The sequence below is a fragment of the Zalophus californianus genome, chromosome 4 (genome assembly GCF_009762305.2).
Source record: "Zalophus californianus isolate mZalCal1 chromosome 4, mZalCal1.pri.v2, whole genome shotgun sequence".
Classification (NCBI taxonomy): Eukaryota; Metazoa; Chordata; class Mammalia; order Carnivora; family Otariidae; genus Zalophus; species Zalophus californianus.
In genome coordinates this window covers 123286379-123308535 of record NC_045598.1, presented here as the reverse complement: position 1 = coordinate 123308535, position 22157 = coordinate 123286379, and the positions used below count along the sequence as shown (strand labels likewise).

General features: G+C 37.8%; 1 protein-coding gene across 1 annotated transcript; it reads left to right on the top strand.

Annotated features, from left to right (window-relative positions):
* The first annotated feature begins 20653 nt into the window (after window positions 1–20653).
* Window positions 20654–21740, top strand: LOC113914783 (ADP-ribosylation factor-like protein 8B). The gene has a single exon (XM_035727416.1). It carries the CDS (start codon window positions 20787–20789, stop codon window positions 21345–21347), a length of 561 nt encoding a protein of 186 aa, XP_035583309.1. The 5' UTR covers window positions 20654–20786; the 3' UTR covers window positions 21348–21740.
* The last annotated feature ends 417 nt before the right edge of the window (window positions 21741–22157 follow it).

The window sequence follows — 22157 nt, the reverse complement described above, 5'->3', positions numbered from 1 at the left end:
CTACATATCTTTGTGATATATTCTTTTAAAAATAACCAAGTATCAAAATAAGCTGAACTTACAACTTGACTTTTGGGTTGCTATATCAAAAATCCATAATCCAAGGGGCACCTGGGTGGCTCAGCCAGTTAAGCGCCTGCTTTCAGCTCAGGTCATGATCCCAGGGTTCTGGAATTGAACCCCTCATGGGGCTCCCTGCTCAATGAGGAGTCTGCTTCTCCCTCTCTCTCTGCCCCTCCCCTCTCTCGTGCTCTCTCTCTCTCTCTCTCACTCTCTCTCTCTCAAATGAATAAATAAAATCTTTAAACATGTGATAATCCAAGATTTAAAAAACTGATATGCATTCACCAAAAACATTATTAATAGTAATAGCAAAAAGGATTTTTGTACCATTAACAAAACAAAATTGTTTTTAAAGTATTTACTTCCTATTTACGTCACACCATAAAATGCTTGTGTGTGTTTTACAATATACATAATTTATATGTATATAAATATAAAATAATTAGTTGTGTCTTTGAATAAATTACTCAGTCTCTCTGGGTTCCTATATTCTCACCTGTAAGATGAATGGTTTTGATTATATAATCTGTTCAACTTGCTTTAAAATTCTTTGATTTTGTAATTCTATGCTTCGAGATCCTCTTTTTGACCTGTATGTCCACATTTTTTAAATGATACCATCATCAGCTTTCTTTCACATGCTTAAAAATATGTAAGACCTACATTTTCTTTGGAATTCAGGCAGCTCATTTCTCCCTGCCTGAGGTCAATCCCCAAGTTATACAAGTATCCTTTGAGATTTAAAGAAGAAAAATTGTTTTTCTTTGGGGAATAGTGGAGGCAGGGAGATCAGTTCCATAGCATTGCTATGATTGAAGCATGAGAAAGAGATTTACTTAAGGAGGTGTAAAACAAAAACAAAAACAGATGTGAGGAATGACAAAGGAATTTGCTTTGAGGAAAAAATGACAGACCTGGAGATAGGTTGCAGATATAAAGGACTTTGCAGGAGGAAAAGTTAAAGATAATTTAGAAGATTCTAGCCTGGGAGATTAGAAGAAAGGTGATATTATGGACACGTTTACGAACATATTAAAATGATGCCAATATGTGATAGGAGAACACTGGGCTCTGTTGCAAAAGTTAAATTTGAGGTGATCTTGGCACATGCAATTATCTTTACTTTTTTTATTAGAAAATAAGTCACAGATTAAGGAAAAATGGGTTAATATCCCTAACGGATAAAGATCATCTACAAATCAATAGGGAAAAATACATTTCCAATAAAAAATGGGCAAAGACAATTGCCAGGAACTCATCAAAGAAGACACTCAAATGACGAATAAATGTGAAAAATGTTCAATCCTACAGTTTAGGAAATGTGAAATTAAAATAATAATAGCCTGTAATATGGGTGATCAGGATAGGCTTTCGCCATAATTATGTGGCTTCTTCAGAGAAACTGTTCTTTTCTCTTACAGAAATGGACTTGAATGTGGTTAGAATATATTTGGAAGCCATGCCTTCTGAGCCCTGGCTTATGGAAATGAGAACCTGAGAGGCAGAGGGGAGGCAGCAAGCCTGGCTGGAGCCCAGCAGGTTGATGTGACAGAACAGGTGGTCCATGAATGTGCTGAGAAGAGCTGACAATCGGAGCAATTCCTGATGACTACATCAAGTGAAAATGATAATCTTTGGCAAATTGAAATGATATGTCTCATTTCTGAAGATGAAGAAAAAGTGATATGTATCTTCTTAAACCATCTAACCAAGTTCATTAACATAGTCATCCCAACATAGCTACAGAAGTTGAGAAAGCACCAGATAAACATTGGTGAAAAGCACCAACGGCAGGGGGCGCCCGGGTGGCTCAGTCAGTTAAGCCTCTGCCTGCGGCTCAGGTCATGATCCCAGTGTCCTGGGATCGAGCCCCACATCCAGTTCCCTGCTCAGCAGATGGCCGGCTTCTCCTTCTCCCTCTGCTGCTCCCCATGCTTGTGCTCTCTGGTGCGCGCGCGCTCTCTCTCTCTCTGTCAAACAAATAAAAAAAGAAAAGCATCAAAGGTGCAGAATCTTTCAGGTGTATCAGTACGGAGTATAAAATTGGTGCATCAGTATGGAGTATAAAATTTATCATGTACACTCCAATCTAAGAAATAGAATTATGTTTGAAAATCCAGAGGCTGCTCTAGGGATTCAGAAGAGAATGGTAATTAAGCGGCGCCTGGCTGGCTCACTCAGAAGAGCATGCTACTCTTGATCTCCGGGGTCAAGACGGGGGTAGAGCTTCTTTAAACAAAAAAGAGAGAGAACGATGTTAAATAAAAAACATCAAGAAAACCAGCAGAGGGCGCCTGGGTGGCTCAGTCCGTTAAGCATATGCCTTGGACTCAGGTCATGATCCCGGGGCCCTGGGATCTAGTCCCAAATTGGGCTCCCTGCTCAAAGGGGAGTCTGCTTCTCCCTCTCCCTCTGTTGTGCGCGCGCTCTCTGTCAAATAAATAAATAAATAAAATCTTTAAAAGAAAAACCAGCAGAATTTCTCCAACTCCATCTGGAATCTATAGATAAATTAAGGGACAAATCAATAATGACGAAACTTCATTTTACCAGCTTCACAACTGTTTGTGGTGTATTTTATGACGTATTGATCTTTCTAACAGTAGTACAGTTGATTTTTAGTCTCTTTCTGTATGCACTATACTTTAAAAAAAAAAAGATTGTATTTATTTATTTGACAGACAGAGAGCACAGGCAGGGGAGCAGCAGAGGGAGAGGGAGAAGCAGGCTTCCCCCTGAGCAGGGAGCCCAATGCGGGGCTCGATCCCAGGACTCCGGGATCATGACCTGAGCCAAAGGCAGGCGCTTAACTTACTGAACAACCCAGGCGCCCCTGTATGCACTACACTGATGACTATTTGTATGTCTTTAGTGACTACCTGCTATTCTAACTGAATAAAACTTGCAATCCTTGAAGTGCCTCCTCATTTTACAGGCTGAAATTTCTTTTTCTTTCTTTCTTTTTTTTTTTTTTTAGAGAGAAAGAGCAGGGGGAATGGAGGAGGGACAGAGGGAGAGGGAGAGAGAATCTTAAGCAGGCTCCATGTCTGGCGCAGAGTCCAATGGGGCTTAATCTCACGACCCTGAGATCACGACCTGAGATGTTATCAAGAGTCGGAGGCTTAACCGACTGAGCCGCCCAGGTGCCCCTACAGGCTGAAATTTCTGAAGCCATGTTACCATGCATGCTATGTTCAGTGGAATTTCGGGGTCTAAAGCTCTCATTTATATATGCTTTGGAAAGAAATTTTTAAAAAAATTCTAAGGAGAATCTGAACCTGCCTTTGTGGAGTGAGGCTGTAGAGAACAGTCTGTGAGACGTCATTATTTCTACTTGAAAATTCTTCTTTTTTTTTTTTTTACTTTTTTGTTGTTTTTATTATGCACTACATTAATACACTGCATAACCTTCTAGAAGAGGTAGATGAGTATGACTGAGTTATTTCCCAATCAGGAAAATGTTTCCTTAATCGATATTCTCCAAACCCTTTGACACATAGTAACAATTAACTCCAGAGACCCGCCTATCTCTTTGTATCAAACTCCACTGATATGGATAATAGGCAACCCTTTTTTCCTTGCCCCGGTCACTGAACCTGTGGATGTGTGCCGTGGCTATGCCGGGGATGACCAAGCACACGGCCATGACGCCAGTTTGATGTCCAGGGAGTTTATCCCAAGGAAATAATCTGACTTGCATGCAAAGATGCAAAAGATGCATAAAGATAATGATTAGAGCAGTTTATAACAAGGGATTAGTGGGAACTATATAAATATTCACTGTATATACATTAGTTAAAATTTAAAAACACATGTAACAATATGAACAGTTTAACCTCATTTTTTAAAATGCCCTAAATATGTTCATAGGATGAAGATACCCAAAATTTGATGTGACAAGTAGGATATTAGATATAGATATGGCAATTGCCTACATAGAGGTGAAATTTGAAGTGACATCATTCTTGCAATTCCATAAAATTATATATATTTAACACATTTTTGTTTAATTTTTGACAGTCTAATAAAATGTATATAAACACTAAACCTTTTATTGAGTTGATATAATACAATTTAATTTTTAAATAAATTCTACTAATTTGTAAAAATTCTAATTGTAATAAAGGAGTTTTTAAAGATTTATTTATTTATTTTAGAGAGAGAAAGAGTGCAAGCGGGGGGGGGAGCACAGGGGAAGGGGCAGGAGGAGAGGGAGAGAGAATCTCAGCAGACTCCCCACTGAGGGTGGAGCAGGACAGGGGACTCAATCCCATGACTCTGAGATTATGACCTGAGCCGAAATCAAGAGTCAGATGCTAAACCAACTGAGCCACCCAGGCACACTGGTAATAAATGAGTTTTAAGACTTAGTTGTGATAGGTTAATTCTAATAATCATAAAATGAATTTCCATCATTACTAAATGATTTTGTGTCTATTTAGTTTGAGTCAACATAGGTATGGTTATATTTATTGATAATCTTTCTATGTACTAGTTATTTTATTTGTACTATGTGTCACTTATTCCTATAAGCACTATAGAAGTCAACTTTATTTCCATTTATTTTATTGAGAAGAAACAGATTTTCAATAAATTGAGCAGCTGAGTAACTACTTCATAGAAATTCATTCAGATTCAAACTGGAGGCAGACTTTCTCAATATTTTGCTCTTGCTAATTAGCCAAAGTGTATGTTCAATTCATATCTATTTTTCATTGATTCATCCATAAAACATTGTTATAGATAGTTGATAGCTTAATATAAACCAAAGAAGTGTTAAATGAAAACAGTAGTACAACTCAAACTCCACTTTGAAATATAAATATATGCACATGGAGATAGGAAAAATGTTTGAAATGATATACATCCTTGAATGGTGAAATTGTGAATGACTTTTATTCTAATGTACTCTTTCTTATTTTGTAAAATACATAAAATGAGTATTTCTCAATTTGTAACTACAAAAATGGGAATTTTTTTTTACAAATATGAAGTTGCTTCTTATTTTTAAATAGAGCATATCAGTCTCCTTGATCACTTTAAGGGAGTGCATTTTATATTGAGCTTTTATTTATTTTTTTGTTTATTTATTTATTTATTTATTATTTATTTTTATTTTTTTTTAAAGATTTTATTTATTTATTTGAGAGAGCGAGAATGAGAGAGAGACAGAGAGAGAGAGCACATGAGAGGGGGGAGGGTCAGAGGGAGAAGCAGACTCCCTGCTGAGCAGGCAGCCCGATGCGAGACTCGATCCTGGGACTCCAGGATCATGACCTGAGCCGAAGGCAGTCGCTTAACCAACTGAGCCACCCAGGCGCCCAATTTATTTATTTATTTAAAGAAGGAGAGAGAGTGGGGGAGTGGGGGGAAGGGCAGAGGGAGAGAAAAAATCTTAAGCAGGCTCCATGCCCAGCACGGGGTTTCACGTGGAGCTCCCCACAGGGCTTGATCTCACAACCCTGAGATCATGACCTGAGCCAAAAGGTTAACAGACTGAGATACCCAGGGGCTCCCACTTTTAAATGAACCCTCATTCACTTTACATTTTGCCTTTCCAAGACTGACAGAAAAAGCAAATTGATTTCTTCCAAAGTTCCACTAGGTGATGCTACAGTGGAATGAATTGCTTTTTTTTTTTTTAATCCACTGGTTCTCAAACTTTCGATGCTGTTTTGTAGTTCAAGGTATGATTCCCTTTCCCCCCAATCAATCTCTTCATCTATTAAATATATATTAATATATATTATAAAGAGACCATTGTTTATATTATCATTTGGCATAAATCAATGAATTTTTAATTATATTTTCATTGATTTATGCCAAATGATAATATAAACAATGGCCTCTTACACACATTAAACAGACATACATCCAACTCTTGATAATTGAGGACCTTGGAGATAACTGGAGGTATCTGGACCATGTTTTGTGAAGCATAATTTACAATACAATGCTTTAAGAAATTTGGATCAGTAATTTTCCAATTACCAGCAGTTTCCCACTTTCAGATATTCAGCTACAGTAATCCAAAATTATAGCACGCTGATGATTACAAGCATGTAATTATGTATGACATTTAGAGTAGTCTGTGCAAAAATCCTAGTTGTTCTGGCACAGAGACGCTTTATCAATGAGGCTCAGGAAATTTCCCCCTTTGCTGTACCTTTGTCCCCCAGTGATCTCTCTGGCTCATGGTATCAGACATCACACAATTATCTCATGCTGATATATACTCTTCATCTTTGTTCCTGGTAATACTATCAATAATGCAAGTGAACTTTAATGCCATTACTTGTAGTATTGTGCCATCAGATAGATTTGGCAACTAAAAAGAATGTCAGATTTTATTACTTGTGAATAAATGTATGTAGTGTCTATAAAAGGCTGATGGGCTGGTAGCCTGAATAATGACTTCCAACCATCCACATCCTAATCCCTGGAAACTGTGAATGTTATCTTATATGACAAAAGGGACTTTGCAGATGTGGTTAAATTAAGGCTCTTAAGATGGGGAGACTCTTCTGGATTATCAGGGTGGGCTTGATTTAATTACAGCAGTTCTCATAGGAGAGACACAGGCGGAGTCAAGGTCAGAGAGGCTATATGACAATGGAAGCAGAGACTGGAGTGATATGCTTTGAAGAGGAAGGAAGGGACCACAGCCAAAGAACACAGGTTAGAAGCTGAAAAACACAAGAGACTAAAGGCTCTCTTAAGAGCTTCCAGAATAAAGCAGCCCTGCGAACACCTCCACTTTAGCCCAGTAAAATTGATTTTAGACTTCTGGCCTCCAGAAATGTATGAGAATAAATTTGTGTTGTTTTAAGTTAGTGGCAACTGGTCACAATGGCAATAGGAAACTGATATATTTACATATCTGACTCTTCTTTGGCTACCTACCCCTATTAATATAGCATTGCTGTATCAAAATCCTAACTGCCTATTTTACTGTAACACAAAAATTGTAATATATTGGAAAAATATGTGCTGCTTCTGGTGCATTTATTAACTAGTTCAATATTTCTGGAAGAAGGTTTAGCAACATGTATCAAGATATTTTAAAATGTTCATATTCTTTGGGGCACCTGGGTGGCTAAGTTGGTTGAGGGCCTGGCTCTTGATTTGGCTCAGGTCATGATCTCTGGGTCATGACCTCAGGGTTGTGAGATTGAGCCCCGAGTGAGGCTCCACACTCAGTGTGGAGTCCGCTTGAGATTCTTTCTCTTTCCCTCCGTCCCTCCCCCAGCCTGTGCTATCTCTCTCTCAAATTAATTAATTAATTAATTAATAATTAAAGAATAATTAAAGAAATAGCCATAAATACATAGAAAGACCTAGGTACAGAATGAGCATTACAAGGATATAATAAAGATTAAAGGAGATATTAATAAAATAGAAAAATAAAAGAGAAAACAAGCAAAATAAACTCTCCACTTTCAATAATGAATAGAACAGTGTGGCAGAAGATCAACAAGAAAATTAAAACTTGAACATATTATAACTCAACTAGACCAAATAGATATCTATAAAACAATCCACCCAACAACAGCAGAATACATATTCTTCTCAAGACCCCATGGAAGATTCTCCTAAATAGACCATATGTTAGTCCATAAAAAATTAAGAGTATTGAATCAATAATATCAATATTATCAACATATCAATAAATTAAGAAGATTGAAATCAAAGTATCTTCTCTGACCACAATGGAAGTAGAAATCAGTAACAGAAGGAAAACCAGAAAATCCACAAATCTGTAGAAATTAAACCACACACATAATCCTAAATAACCAATGTGTCAAAGAGAAAAGTCATAAAGGGAATTAGAAAACACTTTGGAATTAATGAAACTAAAACACAACATATCAAAATTCATGGAATGCTTTGAAAGCAGTGTTCAGAGGGAAATTTATAGCTGTAAATGTTTGCATTTAAAAAAGATCTCAAATCAATAACCTAACTTTCCACCATAAGGAACTGTTGTTTTAAGGAAGTGTTGTTCTAAAACAAAAAAGCAGCAAACTAAACTCAAAGGTGGCAGAGGAGGAAAAAAATTATAAAGATTTGAGTGAAGAGGGCCTCTGGGTGTCTCAGTCGGTTAAGCATCTGCCCTCAGCCCAGGTCATGATCTCAGAGTACTGGGATCAAGCCCCGAGTCATGCTCCCTGCTCAGCAGGGAGTCTGCTTCTCCCTCTGCCTTTGCCTTTGCCCCTGCCACTGCTCTTCATTCTCCCTTTCCCTCAAATAAATACAATCTTAAAAAAAAAAGATTAGAATGAAGGTAAATAAAATAGGAAATAGAAAAACAATAGAGAGCATCCATGAAAATGAAAGTTGGTTCTTTGGGGGCACCTGGTTGGCTCCGTCAGAAGAGCATGTGCCTGTTGATCTTAGAGTCACAAGTTCGAGCCCCACATTGGGCATAGAAATTACTAAAAAAATAAATAAACTTAAAAAAAAAGTTCATTCCTGGGGCGCCTGGGTGGCTCAGTCGTTAAGCGTCTGCCTTCGGCTCAGGTCATGGTCCCAGGAGCCCCGCATCGGGCTCCCTGCTCCATGCGAAGCCTGCTTCTCCCTCTCCCACTCCCCCTGCTTGTGTTCCCTCTCTCCCTGTGTCTCTCTCTGCCAAAATAAATAAATAAAATCTTTAAAAAAAGTTCATTCCTTGAAAAGATCAACAAAATCAACAAAAGTTTAGCTAGACTAAGAAAAAAAGAGAGAAGACTCACATTACTAAAAGCAGGAATGAAAGGGAATAATACTACAGACATTACAGAAATAAAAAGGATTGTAAGTGAAGACTGAGAACAATTGTATGCTACCAAATTAGATAATCTAGATGAAATTGACAAATTCCTAGAAAGACACAAACTATCAAAACTGAGGCAAAAAAAAATAGAAAAATATGAATACACCTAGAGTAAATAAAAAAGGCTGAATTAGTAGTCAAAAAATGTCTCATGGAGTGCTTGCCTGGCTCAGTCAGTAGATAGAGCAAGTGACTCTTGATCTTGAGGTCATGAGTTCAAGCCCCACCTGAGAGATTACTCAAAAAAAAAAACAAAACCAAAAAACATTTTTTTTTAACTGTCTCACAAAGAAAAGCTCAGAATCCCATCCAAAACAAAGAGAACACACATTCTTCTCAAGTGAGCATGGCACATTCTCCGGGATAGATCATATGTTAGGCCACAAAATAAGTCTTAATAAATTTAAGAGGATTGAAATCATGTCAAACATCTTTTCTGGCTACAATGGTATGAAACTAGAAATCAATTACAAGAAGAAAATTGGAAAATTCACAAGTATGTGGAGATTAAACAACATGCTACTGAACAACTCCCGGGTCAAAGAAGAAATCAAAAGAGAAATCAAAAAATAGCTTGAGACAAATGAAAAGGGACATACAACATACCAAAACTAACAAAATTCAGCAAAAGTAGCTCTAAGAGAGTTCATAGCTATAAATGCCTGCCTAAAGAAACAAGAAAAATCTCAAACTATGTAACTTTATCCCTCAAGGAACTAGAAAAGAGAAACAAACTAAGCCCAAACTTAGCAGTTTTTTCTTTCTTTTTTCTTGTTTTAGATTCCACAGATAAGTGATACTATGTAGAATTTGTCTTTCTCTGTGTGATTTATCTCATTTGGCATAATGCCCCCTAGGTCTATCCATGTTGTTGGAAATGGCAGGATTTCTTTCTTTTTTATGGTTGAATAATATTCCATTGTGTATATATAAAATTTATACACATAAAATTTTTATGTAACATAAGCTTAAGCAAATTCTATTTTGAAGAACTATTTGAACTTGGTTCATTTGCATAGTTGAGCTCCAGAACTAACTCAAAGGGCAAGGCTAGGTAAACACATGCCAAATTTGGTCTTTGGATATTTACAACACTGGATAGTGTACTAAAGGCCACCACTGAATAAACGGACTGCAGATGCCTGATTACTTCATTCCTTCCAAAATCCTTACATAGTCATTTGTTCCTAATACGACAATCTTATTCCCAAATAAGACAATCTGTATAAATGATTTTCATATGACAAAAAATTATGTGTTAACATTTATCTATGAAACAAGACAAACTGGCATTATTCATATTCTTAATCTGATGTTAGGTAATAACTACAGAATAGGAAATGGCTTCCTTCATATAAAAGTCCTTTCTCAATCATCACTCTGCTGCTGTCATTCTGTTTGTTGGGGATGAGAGACCCCTTAGGGAAGGAGTGTTAGTTATTTATACCATGAGCTATATAGATGTAGCTACTTACGTTCATTTTACTTTTCCACCATACAGAAGCTCTTCCATGCAAAGACTTTTACATTTTCTAATGGATTTAATGTTAGCCGTATCAATGCTGTCATTTAAGGTATTAGAGAAGAGAGCAAAATCTAGGTTAGTTAACAAGGAATCTAGTCCAGTTCTTTCCTTTTTTTTTTTTTTAAGATTTTATTTATTTATTTGAGAGAAAGAGAGTGAGAGAGAGCATGAGAGGGGAGAGGGTCAGAGGGAGAAGCAGACTCCCCACTGAGTGGGGAACCTGATGTGGGACTTGATCCTGGGACTCCAGGATCATGACCTGAGCTGAAGGCGGTTGCTTAACCAACTGAGCCACCCAGGCACCCCAGTTCTTTCCTTTTTTAAGATAGGAAGGGAGACTGAATGAGTCTCTGTCACTTAAGTTTTGAAATAAGCTGTTTGGGTTTAGTGCATCTAAACTAAGATTTCACACGATCTTCTTGCACAGTGCCTAGCACACAGATGTCACTTTACAAGTATTTGTATGAGAAATTACTGCTGCTGGAAGATGTCAAAATGACTTCTCTCCAACCAACTGTCAATGTGTATTGACATAATATATGAAGTGCTTAAAATGATCTCTGGCACATGGTTAGCACATATGTATGTAATAGAAAATCCCGTTCCTATGTTCAACATTCAATGAGCACAAAACTACATGGCAGTCATCTGTTCTGCATTCCAAGGATGCTGAGTTGAGGCAAACATGATTTCTCAAGGAGGCAATGAGTTGAAGTTAGGATCTCAGTGTTAGTCACCCTTTTACAATCTGCATTATTTATCATATTATAATCTGCACCTGAAATTGGTGATTCTACTAAAAGAGAGCGCTGAGGGTTAAGGTTATAAGTCAGTGTCCCTAAGAGATTTCATGATTCCTTCAACACATTGTAGTTTGCAAGTATTTTCTTTTTTTTTAAAGTTTTATTTATTTAAGTAATCTCCATACCCAACATGGGGCTCAAACTCACAACCCCAAGATCAAAAGTCGCATGCTCCTCTGACTGAGCCAGCCAGGTGCCCCTGAACCATAGGAACTTTATAGCAAAAATTAACAATTTCCTCAATACGAAGTCTTTCAAATTTACCTCTGATCCATGTACGTACACCAGTGATTAAACTGTTGTAAAGAGATGTGAATGTACAATTTTGTGTTCTAATATTTTTCTTAAGATTCTTTTTTTTCCTTTTTTTATTATTAACATATAATGTATTATTTGTTCCAGGGGTGCAGGTCTGTGACTCATCAGTCTTACACAACACACAGCGCTCACCACAACACATACCTTCCCCGGTGTCCATCACCCAGCCACTCCACCCCACCCACTCCCCTCTGCTCCAGCAACCCTCAGTTTGTTTCTTGAGATTAAGAGTCTCTTATTCTTTGTCTCCCTCTCTGGTTTCGTCTTGTTTCATTTTTTCCTCTCTTCTTCTGTCATCCTTTGCCTTGTTTCTTAAATTCCACATATCAATGAGATCATATGATAATTGTCTTTCTCTGATTGACTTATTTCGCTGCAGCCATCAGAAAGAAAGAAAGAAAGAAAGAAAGAAAGAAAGAAAGAAAGAAAGAAAGAAAGGAAGAAAGAAAGAAAAAGAAAGAAAGAAAGAAAGAAAGAAAGAAAAAGAAAAAAAGAAAGAAAGAAAGAAAAAGAAAGAAAGAAAGAAAGAAAGAAAGAAAGAAAGAAAGAAAGAAAGAAAGAAAGAAAGAAAAAAAAAAGAAAGAAAGAAAAGAAATCTTGCCATTTGCAACAATGTGGATGGAACTAGAGGGTATTATGCAAGTATTTTCTTGTGGGTCTCTTTGATGAAATGAGTTTAGGGTAACTTCAACAGCCAAAGAATGCCAATTATATATCTAAAACCTTACAGAACAGGTCTCTGTGCCTAAATGAGTGGAATTCAGGCCACCAGATATTATGTTAATAAATGTAGACATAGGCTATTGCTATAATCACGTCCTTAACTGGAGTGTATTTTAACAGGACAGAATTAAAACTATCCACTGAGGATATGAATTCCTGCATTTAGGCTAAGTGGAACTTAGAAAAGCTAAATTTAGGTTTTTTTTAAAAGGTGAGATTATTGAGCAAATCTCTTTTGAATAGTTCAGCCAACTCCATGATATCTCCTTGATCAGTATAACAGCTCCTCAAGATGCAGGGCCGATATCATGCCAATTTTATAGTTATAAAATCTGTAGGTGACGGAGATAAAATAGACTATCTTCAGTTAGTGATTCTCAAACTTGCTTTATCCTAAGAATCCCCCAGACGTCTGTTACAATCCAGATTTCTAGACTTCTTCTCTGGAGGTTCTGATTAATAGGTCAGGATGGAGCTTGGAAATCTCTGTCTTTAACAAAACCCCAGGTAAATTGTTCTTTTTTTTCTTTAATAATTTTTTATTGCCAGGTAAATTGTTCTAATGTTTGGCCCAGCTTGGGAAATACAATCTTAATTATTATTTGTCAAAGAAAGAAGCAAAGAAACTCTTATCTGGGTTATAAATCATCAGGGCTTGCAAAACTTAGTCCACACCTAAAACTCAGCAACAGAATGTAGAACTTCCAAAGCCACCCCCAACCACTAATATCTTAAAAGATTTATTTAGTTGGTTCAAACTGTCAGGACTTGATGTTGTACCTCCTAAATAAAAGACTGCAACAGGCATGGACACTGGTAAGCAGGGGTAAAGTCATGCTTTAACTCAAGAATAGGAAGTGAACAGAATCAAGGTACAGGTAAAGCTGATATTTTATCAAAGCTAAGATGTCATTGATTGTAAATGGCACCATTATTTTAGGTATCAGAAAGAAAAACATTATGATACAATGCTTTCTTATCACCCAAATACTTTATTTTATATTTATAGAAGGAGCTTTTTTAGACTTAGATATTTTTATCGTATACAACTCCTTAACTCCTATGAATACATAAAATGGGAGATATTGTATTTCACTGAGTCTAAAACACATTTTTTTTCACATTTTTACATTGCTGAAATCCGGAGGTATATTCTAATCTGTGGTACCATAACAATGCATCATAATTTAATGCATCTTTACTTTTATAATATGTACATATAAAATATTGTCTTACAATGTATGGCACCTTAGATTCAGTGAAAGGTGATAATAGCAATATATTTTGACTCACGCATTCCTAAACTCTTCCCATCCAGCGACTCTTTAATTCAGAGTCATCCAGTCCACGGTTTTCCAACACAACAATTAATTATCCCTTGTAGCGTCAAAATGCAGCATTTGTTAAAAGAATCCATGAAAGAACTAAGTCCTCATTGGTTCTGGACTCTAAGCCAGGTTTACAATTAAGTAGAACTACTTTATTTTGGCATTGGAAATGTTGATAATTACATCTGATTCACCGATGCCCCCATCTCTTGCCCATGACCTTTTGGTCTCTACTCTCAATCTTTTGGTTGACAGGGGATAAAAGATTACTCCAATTTTTTTTTTTTTTACAATTTTTTTTAAGTAGGCTCCACACCCTTCATGGGACTTCACCTCATGACCCTGAGATCTAGAGTTGAGTGCTCTACCAACTGAGCCAGCCAAGACCCCCAAGATTACACCAATTGCAGCCTCTGTGGAAAACAGTTTGGCAGTTTCTCAAAAGGCTAAACAGAGACCTATATATGACTCAGAAAGTCCACATCTAGCTATATATCCAGAGGACCTAAAAGCAGGGACTCAGATATTTGTACACCTGTGCTCATAGCAACAGTAGCCAAAAAACAGAAGCGACCCAAGTGCTCATGGACAGAAGAATGGATAAAGAAAATGTAATATATATGTATATATAAACAGTGGAATACTCATATGAATATGAATATTCATCTATAAAAAGTAATGCAATTTTAATATATGCTACAATATGAATGGATCTTGAAAACATTATTTTGGAAAGCCTGGGTGGCTCAGTTGGTTAAGCGTGTGCCTTTGGCTCAGATCATGATCCTAGGGTCCTGGGATTGAGCCCCATGTTGGGCTCTTTGCTCAGCGGGGAGCCTGCTTCTCCCTCTCCCTCTGCTCCCCCACTCGTGCTCTCTTTCTTGTGCACGTGTGCTCTCTCTCTACCTCAAATACATAAATAAAATATTAAAAAAAGAAAAATTATGTTAAGTAAAATTAATCAGAGACAGAGAGACAAATATTATGTGACTCCACTTATATGAAGTACTAGAATAGTTGAGTTGATAGACACAGAAGTAGAAGAGAGGTTGCCAGGGGTGGGAAGGAGGTTAATGGGTACAGAGTTTTGGTTGAGGATAATAAAAAAAGGCTTAGGTATAGATAGTGGTGAATAACTTGTGAATGTATTTAATACCCCTTTGTAAACTTAATGAATGATTAAACTGATAAATATTTCCTTATAAATATTTTACCACAAAAAGTTTGCACCACTCTTTTCATCTCTGGATTTGCTTCCAGGTCACTCACACTCCATCTGCCAGTCTTCATCCTGGCCCTTTTGATGTAGGCAAGCAACATCTACTGTACCCCAACTGTGGCCAGACCAATAGCAATTGTAGGAGGCCATTTAGATACATCCCAGTTTCAGAGATGTAAAATGTGGGGAAATGCATACCTCAGCAACGAACCAAGGTTCAGGGATTTGGGATAGAATTAGGTGTCACTGTTTAAAGTCAGAAAGGACAGTAGTAAGAATAGATACTGAATAGATCACTCATGTGATCCTGAGATCATTCATCTGGGACATAGAAAGCAAAGTAGCAGACACAAAATTAGCTGATTTAGATTAGTAGTCAGCTAAATTAGAGCTCAATGCCAGAGCCACAAAACAAAGAATGTGTGTAAGCGTTTGGGCACGTTAGGGTGAGGGTTAGGGTTAGGGTTTGGACTAGGGTCAGAGTTCTCTTAGGGTTAGGGGTAGAGTTAGTAAAATATATACTACAAATATATGTGAAATAAACAGATATTAAATACATAATAAAATAATAAATTTATTTATTATTAGAATATAAATTAATAAATTAAACAAATAATAAACAGAAAATAAACAGAAGGATGCTTATTTCTTTTTTTTTAAGATTTTATTTATTTATTTGAGAGAGAGAGAATGAGAGATAGAGAGCACGAGAGGGAAGAGGGTCAGAGAGAGAAGCAGACTCCCTGCTGAGCAAGGAGCCAGACGTGGGACTCGATCCTGGGACTCCAGGATCATGACCTGAGCCGAAGGCAGTCGCTTAACCAACTGACCCACCCAGGCGCCAAAGGATGCTTATTTCTTATCCTAAATTTTTATTTACTTATACTATACTTTCACGTACAATATCTCATTTGATTTGAGTCCATGTGGTAAAAATGATTCCCATTACGGCTTGTAGCTCAGCACTTCCTTAGCAGCACATATCTGATGAGAAGCAGAATCAGATTCCAACTCTTAGGCACCTCCAATGCCCAGGGCTTCTCAGCTTTACCACAGGAAATACTGTATCATCTGCTATCGTTGAATATGAGAACCATTGTGTGATTTAGTTCTCTGAGCCCAGATGAACAAAAGATATGCATTTGAGTAAGTAGAGATATTCTAGAATTCATCCTTGGCTGTTGGATTTTCAATTTAATTAAGTCAATTACCAATGCCCCATTAGGAGTGGTCTAAATGATCAGTGTTCCTAATATGCCAACCGCTCAGGTAGGCAGATATGTAATGTCAAGAAATGGATTTAGTCATCTTGCTCAGCACTGAAGAGCTGAGTGGCATCAGGTTTCATAGCAATAACCTCTTGAGGACCAGTTTTCTCCTTTCTAAAGAGGGATAATATTACCCACATTGTGGCACTGTTGTAAAATTAGAAATAATGTGTGTAAAATATCTAGCACAGTGTCTGGGGAAATGGTAGGTATTAATAACAATATTTACTCAATGGTTTTATCTTTACTCATAATGAGATTGCATTGACCCAGTCAATTCTATATTAAAATAATCTGCTTCCCACAATTTAAATTCATATGAAAAATAATTGCCCATTTGGTACAACATAGCATGGTGGTTAAGTCTTAATTATAAATAATCTTAACTGGACTAATTACCAGCTGTGTGATGTTAGGCAAGTTACTTAACTTCTCTGTTACTCAGTTTCCTCAAAATAACATGGAAATAATAGAATCTACGCTGTAGAATTGAGGTGAAAATAAGTGAGTTAACATTTGTTTTTCATTTTAATTCCAGTATAATTAACATACAATGTTATATTAGTTTCAGGTGTATAATATAGTGATTCAGTAATTCTAAACATTACTTTTACATGGAGCTGTCCAGTTTTCTGAACACCATTTGTTGAAGAGACAGTCTTTTTCCCATTGTATACTCTTTCCCAAATGAGTTAACTTTTGTAAAGAGCTTAGAATATTGCTGGCACAGAGTAGGGGTATGTAAGTCTTTGTTTAAATAAACAAACTTTTCTATAGGCTTTAAAACATGTCATTTTCAAATAAATGATTGACAGCAATAAGTGAGATAATATTCCTAACAAGGGGAACAGTTTTTACTTTACTAATCCACATGATTCTTAATGCACAGCTAAAGAATGGCATGCACGGTTCGGAAATGAAGAAATAAGTACCAGTTTACAGATCTAAATAAGCACCCATTTCACAGATATGGGGATGCTTGATTGAGGGAGAAGCTAGGTCCTTTATGACGTTTCCTATTCTGCAGAAGGTGTATACAATGAATCTTTCCCCCAAGTCCAGCCCAGAGGTACCTAGTCTTCACCCAAGTCCATTTAACAGTGCATCTGATGAGATAGAAGACTGATCCTATGGTCATTTCCTTACTTCACAGAATATAGAATGCAGTTAAAAATATTTAGTATCTAGCAGAATCCCCATATCATTTACAACCCATGGAGTAAGTGCTATTATACTAGGAAAAGCAAATAGAGGCCCTTGAAACTGACCATCTTGCTCCCCCCCACCCCACCCCACTGTCTTTGTTCTACTATCCTCAAGAGGGTCAAACAAAAGCAGTCCCACATCTCTAGGTACCTGCAGAGGTTGGGGCTATTTAACTTACTCCTTCAGTTAGCAAAAGCCAAATGAGTATTAGAAGATGACTGTGGGTTATCGCAAACTCAATTTTCTGGATGTGGTATCTTAACTGGAACAAATAAACATTGTGCTATTGACATTAAAAACAGGCTCTCCAATTTTTATCAGTGAAGATAATCAGACCCAGTTTGCCTTTACTCAGCAAGAGATTGAGATCTTCCGCTGTTGTGCAAACTCCCCTCCTTTCTTATATAATGTAGCCCAGAGATCTTGAATCTTAATGTGCAAGACTGGTTAGGCAGACAGGGTTCTGGCCAGAAACAGATGGCATATTCATATTGGACAATTTAGGAAAGCTTAATAAAGAGACTGTTTACAACAACGAGGGGATGGGAAACACAAAGTCATTACCACCCTTAGATTCTGTACCGGGTTGAATGGTGTCTGCCGCAAATTCCTGTCCTTCTGGAATCTCAGAATATGAACTTATTTGGAAATAGAGTCTTTGTAGATACAATCAAGTTAAGATGAGATCATACTTGCTTAGGGTAGAATCTAACCCAGTAGGACTGACGTCCTTCTGAGAAGAAAGCATTGAGATGCAAACACAGAGAGGTCAGGGAGATGGCCACCTAATTCTTGAGGCAGACATGGGAGTGATGCAGCTACAAAGCAGGAATACCAGAGACTGTCGCAAGGACCTCATACTAGAAAAAAGCATGAAACAGATTCTCCCCCAGAGACTCTCAAAAAGCAACCGATCCTGCCTATACTTGGATTCTGGATTTCTACCTCCCGAACTGTGAGAATAAATTTCTCTTATTTCATCCAGCGGGTTGTGGTACTTTGTTACAGCAGCCCTAGCAAACCAGTACAGACCTGAATGGACAAGGAGTGGGTAGTTATGGAAACTCAGAGGGAGTAGCTATAGGGGGAGGAAAGGGCAGCCCATCGATAAAGGGATGCAGCCAATTTGCTGCAACCCCATGGAAAGGGAGCTGGGGGAATAAGACTTTGAACTCAAACTCTCCACATCTCTGGTCAATGCCTCCAGCCAAGCAGAAATGGGAGCCAGAGGGCAAGGAGCATATTGGGGAAATCAATCAGTCAGCCTCATGCCACACAAATGGGAGAGAAGAGTGGAGGCTGCACATCCAAGGTGGAAATGGAAAATATTCTGCACCGGGTATTAGATGCTAATTGTGGAACTCTGGCTAAATTTTTCGGTGTGAAAAATGGTATTGTAGTAATGTAGGAAGAAAGAAAGAAAACATGCACATTAAAGTATTCACCAGCAAAATATGATCTATAAAAGTATTCTTTAAAATATTTCAGTTTAGGGGTGTGTGGGTGGCTCTGTCGGTTAAATGTTGGCCTTTGGCTCTGGTCATGTCCTGGGATCGAGCCCCATGTTCAGCAGGGAGTCTGCTTCTTCCTCTCCCTCTGCCCCTCCCCCATTCATGCTCTTTCTCAAATAAATAAATAAAATTAAAAAATAAAAAAATTCAGCTTATTAAAAAAGTGGGAGACAGAGACAAAACAAGATTGGCAAAATGGCACCAATTGCTGAAACAGGCTGTACATTAATACTCACTGTTATTGTCTCAGTCTGTGAAATTTTCCATGATAAATATTACATTGAAAATTTTAAAATAAGGTTTCCCAAGCAATGTAGGAAAAATCTGTGCTTCAGTGGAAAACTATGCACTGTGTGGACTCTAGATGACACCCTCTGGATTATTGGATTCTGATTTTATCCGAGCTATGTCACAACTTTATAAATTGTACATAACTGATAGCAGTGACAAGTAACTCTTGTCTAAGAACATGTAAATTCTGTCCTACCTGGTAGAGTTTCAAATGGCCTCCCTCCCTCACTGTGAAAGCAGTTAGTCTTGCCCCTGTTTGCACATTCATTTCAACATTTTTTATTCCGTATGAATGTATGCTGTTTTGATGTCTCCTTTGAACCTGTTACAACATCTCCTTGGTTCCCTGCTCACAAGTTAAATAAAAGTTCTAACACATGTTCACTTTTATGTCTGCTGGAGTAATTTTACCTCTTTTTGAAAGTTATCTCTTAGCAGTGTAGTATTCATGTCTTTCTTGTGAAGCTGAAAGTAAAATAAACAAATTGGTATATTTATGAATGATTGTGTGTTAATGAATAATTAATTGTAAAATAATTTCAGAGTAAATTGTAAGCTAGTTGTACAAATGTTAACAAACTTTTCCTCCATAATTTTGTTTCTCATACCATTAATTCCAAAAACCCCCTTGGAATCTTTGTACCAGAGGCCTAGATGGATTCTCAGTAAACATGAGAGCTCACTGAAGTGAAATATGAGCAGAGCAAGTTTGAAAACACTTCAGAACAAAAACAGTCACATCTCCTGAAAATCTGTTTAAGAAATCCAAAATTTTAATACAGACCCAAGATACATTGTTGAAAGACACAAGCCTGGTTTGCATTATTTAACCACAAATAATCAAGTTTTAGGGCAGGATCTTACCTTCTATGTCTACACGACTTCTCCAATTTCTTTTCTTTCTCTTTTTTGCCATCTTTTCTTCAACGGAACTAACTGCAGACACTGGAATTTCTCCACATTTTGTTACAGATACCCACTGCTACCAATTGTCACCTCTTGAATATTTTCCTAAATATTTCTCCTGGTCATCTAGGCTCCATGTTGGTTCCATTTCCACCGAGTTTAATGGCAATCAATCGGTCACTGTTCTTTTTGTGTTTGTCTTATAAACGTTTCACAAATGCAGAAATAACACATTTGAATACCATGCCCACAAATGGCACACCTCCAAAAAAGGATACTACAGCTAGGTCCACGATCTCTTGCTGAACTTTCTGCCCACTCTCAAAAAAGCAGATGCTGATTTCTAAGAATAAGTAGAAAAACGTGTCGAAAAATTTTTGGAGAAGAACATGCTGTATATACGCTCTTAATTCACTTTTAAACATTTTAGACTACTAGAGAAGACTGGCTTCCCTTGTATTTCTATTACCCAGAGCTCCGAGTAAAGCTTTGCACGATCCACCCCTTCCTCACCTCTTCCGGGTGTTCCTTCAAACATCCCATTGAGGTGCTATCCCCCTTCATCGCTTTGTTTCCCCATAGCAATGATCACCATCTCTCACGCCATATTTTATCACTTTTTTAAAATCTTGTTTATTGCCTCTCTCCCTCCACAAGAATGAAAAGTCCCTGAAGGCCGCCCGCCGGTGTCCGCCAGTGGCGCCGCGGCCCCGAGGAGCCGTTGAGGGGTCCGGGCTGCGGGCCGCTCGTGTGGGAGCCGTCACTGCTGCTGTCCTCCCGCCCGCCGGTCCGTTCTCCCTCCCGGCCGCCATCATGCTGGCGCTCATCTCCCGCCTGCTGGACTGGTTTCGCTCGCTCTTCTGGAAGGAGGAGATGGAGCTGACGCTGGTGGGGCTGCAGTACTCGGGCAAGACCACCTTCGTCAATGTCATCGCGTCAGGTCAATTCAGTGAAGATATGGTACCCACGGTGGGCTTCAACATGAGGAAAGTAACTAAAGGTAACGTTACAAGAAAGATTTGGGACATAGGAGGACAACCCCGGTTCCGGAGCATGTGGGAGCGGTACTGCAGAGGAGTCAATGCCATTGTTTACATGATAGATGCTGCCGATCGTGAAAAGATAGAAGCCTCTCGAAATGAACTACATAATCTTCTAGATAAACCACAGTTACAAGGAATTCCAGTGCTCGTACTTGGAAACAAGAGAGATCTTCCTAATGCCTTGGATGAGAAACAGCTAATTGAAAAAATGAACCTGTCTGCTATTCAGGAAAGAGAAATTTGCTGCCATTCAATTTCTTGCAAAGAAAAGGATAATATAGATATCACATTCCAGTGGTTTATTCAACATTCAAAATCTAGAAGAAGCTGAAGCATCTCCTGAGGTCTTCCAGTCCTTCCTGGCTATAATCCTAGAATTATTGTCCGTTCCTCTGAAGTACTTCCCAGAATACGCTCCTTCCTCAACCCAAGAAATTGCCTTTTTCAGAGTTTATTTCTCTTGTGCACTGCTGAAGACGTGTATCCCTAATCCTTCATAAAGAATCAGCTAGAGTTGTCATGATAAAGTCAGCACACACACAAAAAGCTTCTTATACATACTTGTCTTAAACAGTGTGTAGAGCTTTTTTTTTTTAAACACACACTTGACCACCTTAAATCAAGAAAATTGCATATTTCTCTTCTAGTCTTTCTGGGCCAGATTTTTATATTGGTTTTCAGTAAATGTCTAGATATTTCCTTATAGAGTCCATTAGCTTAATACTGATACTGACTTGATACAGCATGAAGTTTCTTGTGCCACACACAGTATTTAGAAAACCCTTAGCCTGACTCATGTGGGATATAAACATAATGTTTACATATCTCACAAATGCATGTGAAATGTGTAATTACACCATAGGAATTTAAAAAGTGGTCTGCAAAGAGTGAGCAGAGGCACCAGATCAGTGTTGTTATTGGTTCTTTATACTGGTGAGATCGTATATGAATTCTAAAATACTGCTTTCTGAGAATTCTTCATCACCAGATAGCAGCTGGGGATATGGGAGGAACTAAGGCATGCTGTTGTGTATCTGTCCAGATCATTACTTCTCCATTTTTTCTTTTTCTTTTTTTTTTTGGAGAGGGTGGGGCTCAACACACTTTTTTAAAGGGTTGGGAATTGAAGATTTTCTCAAAG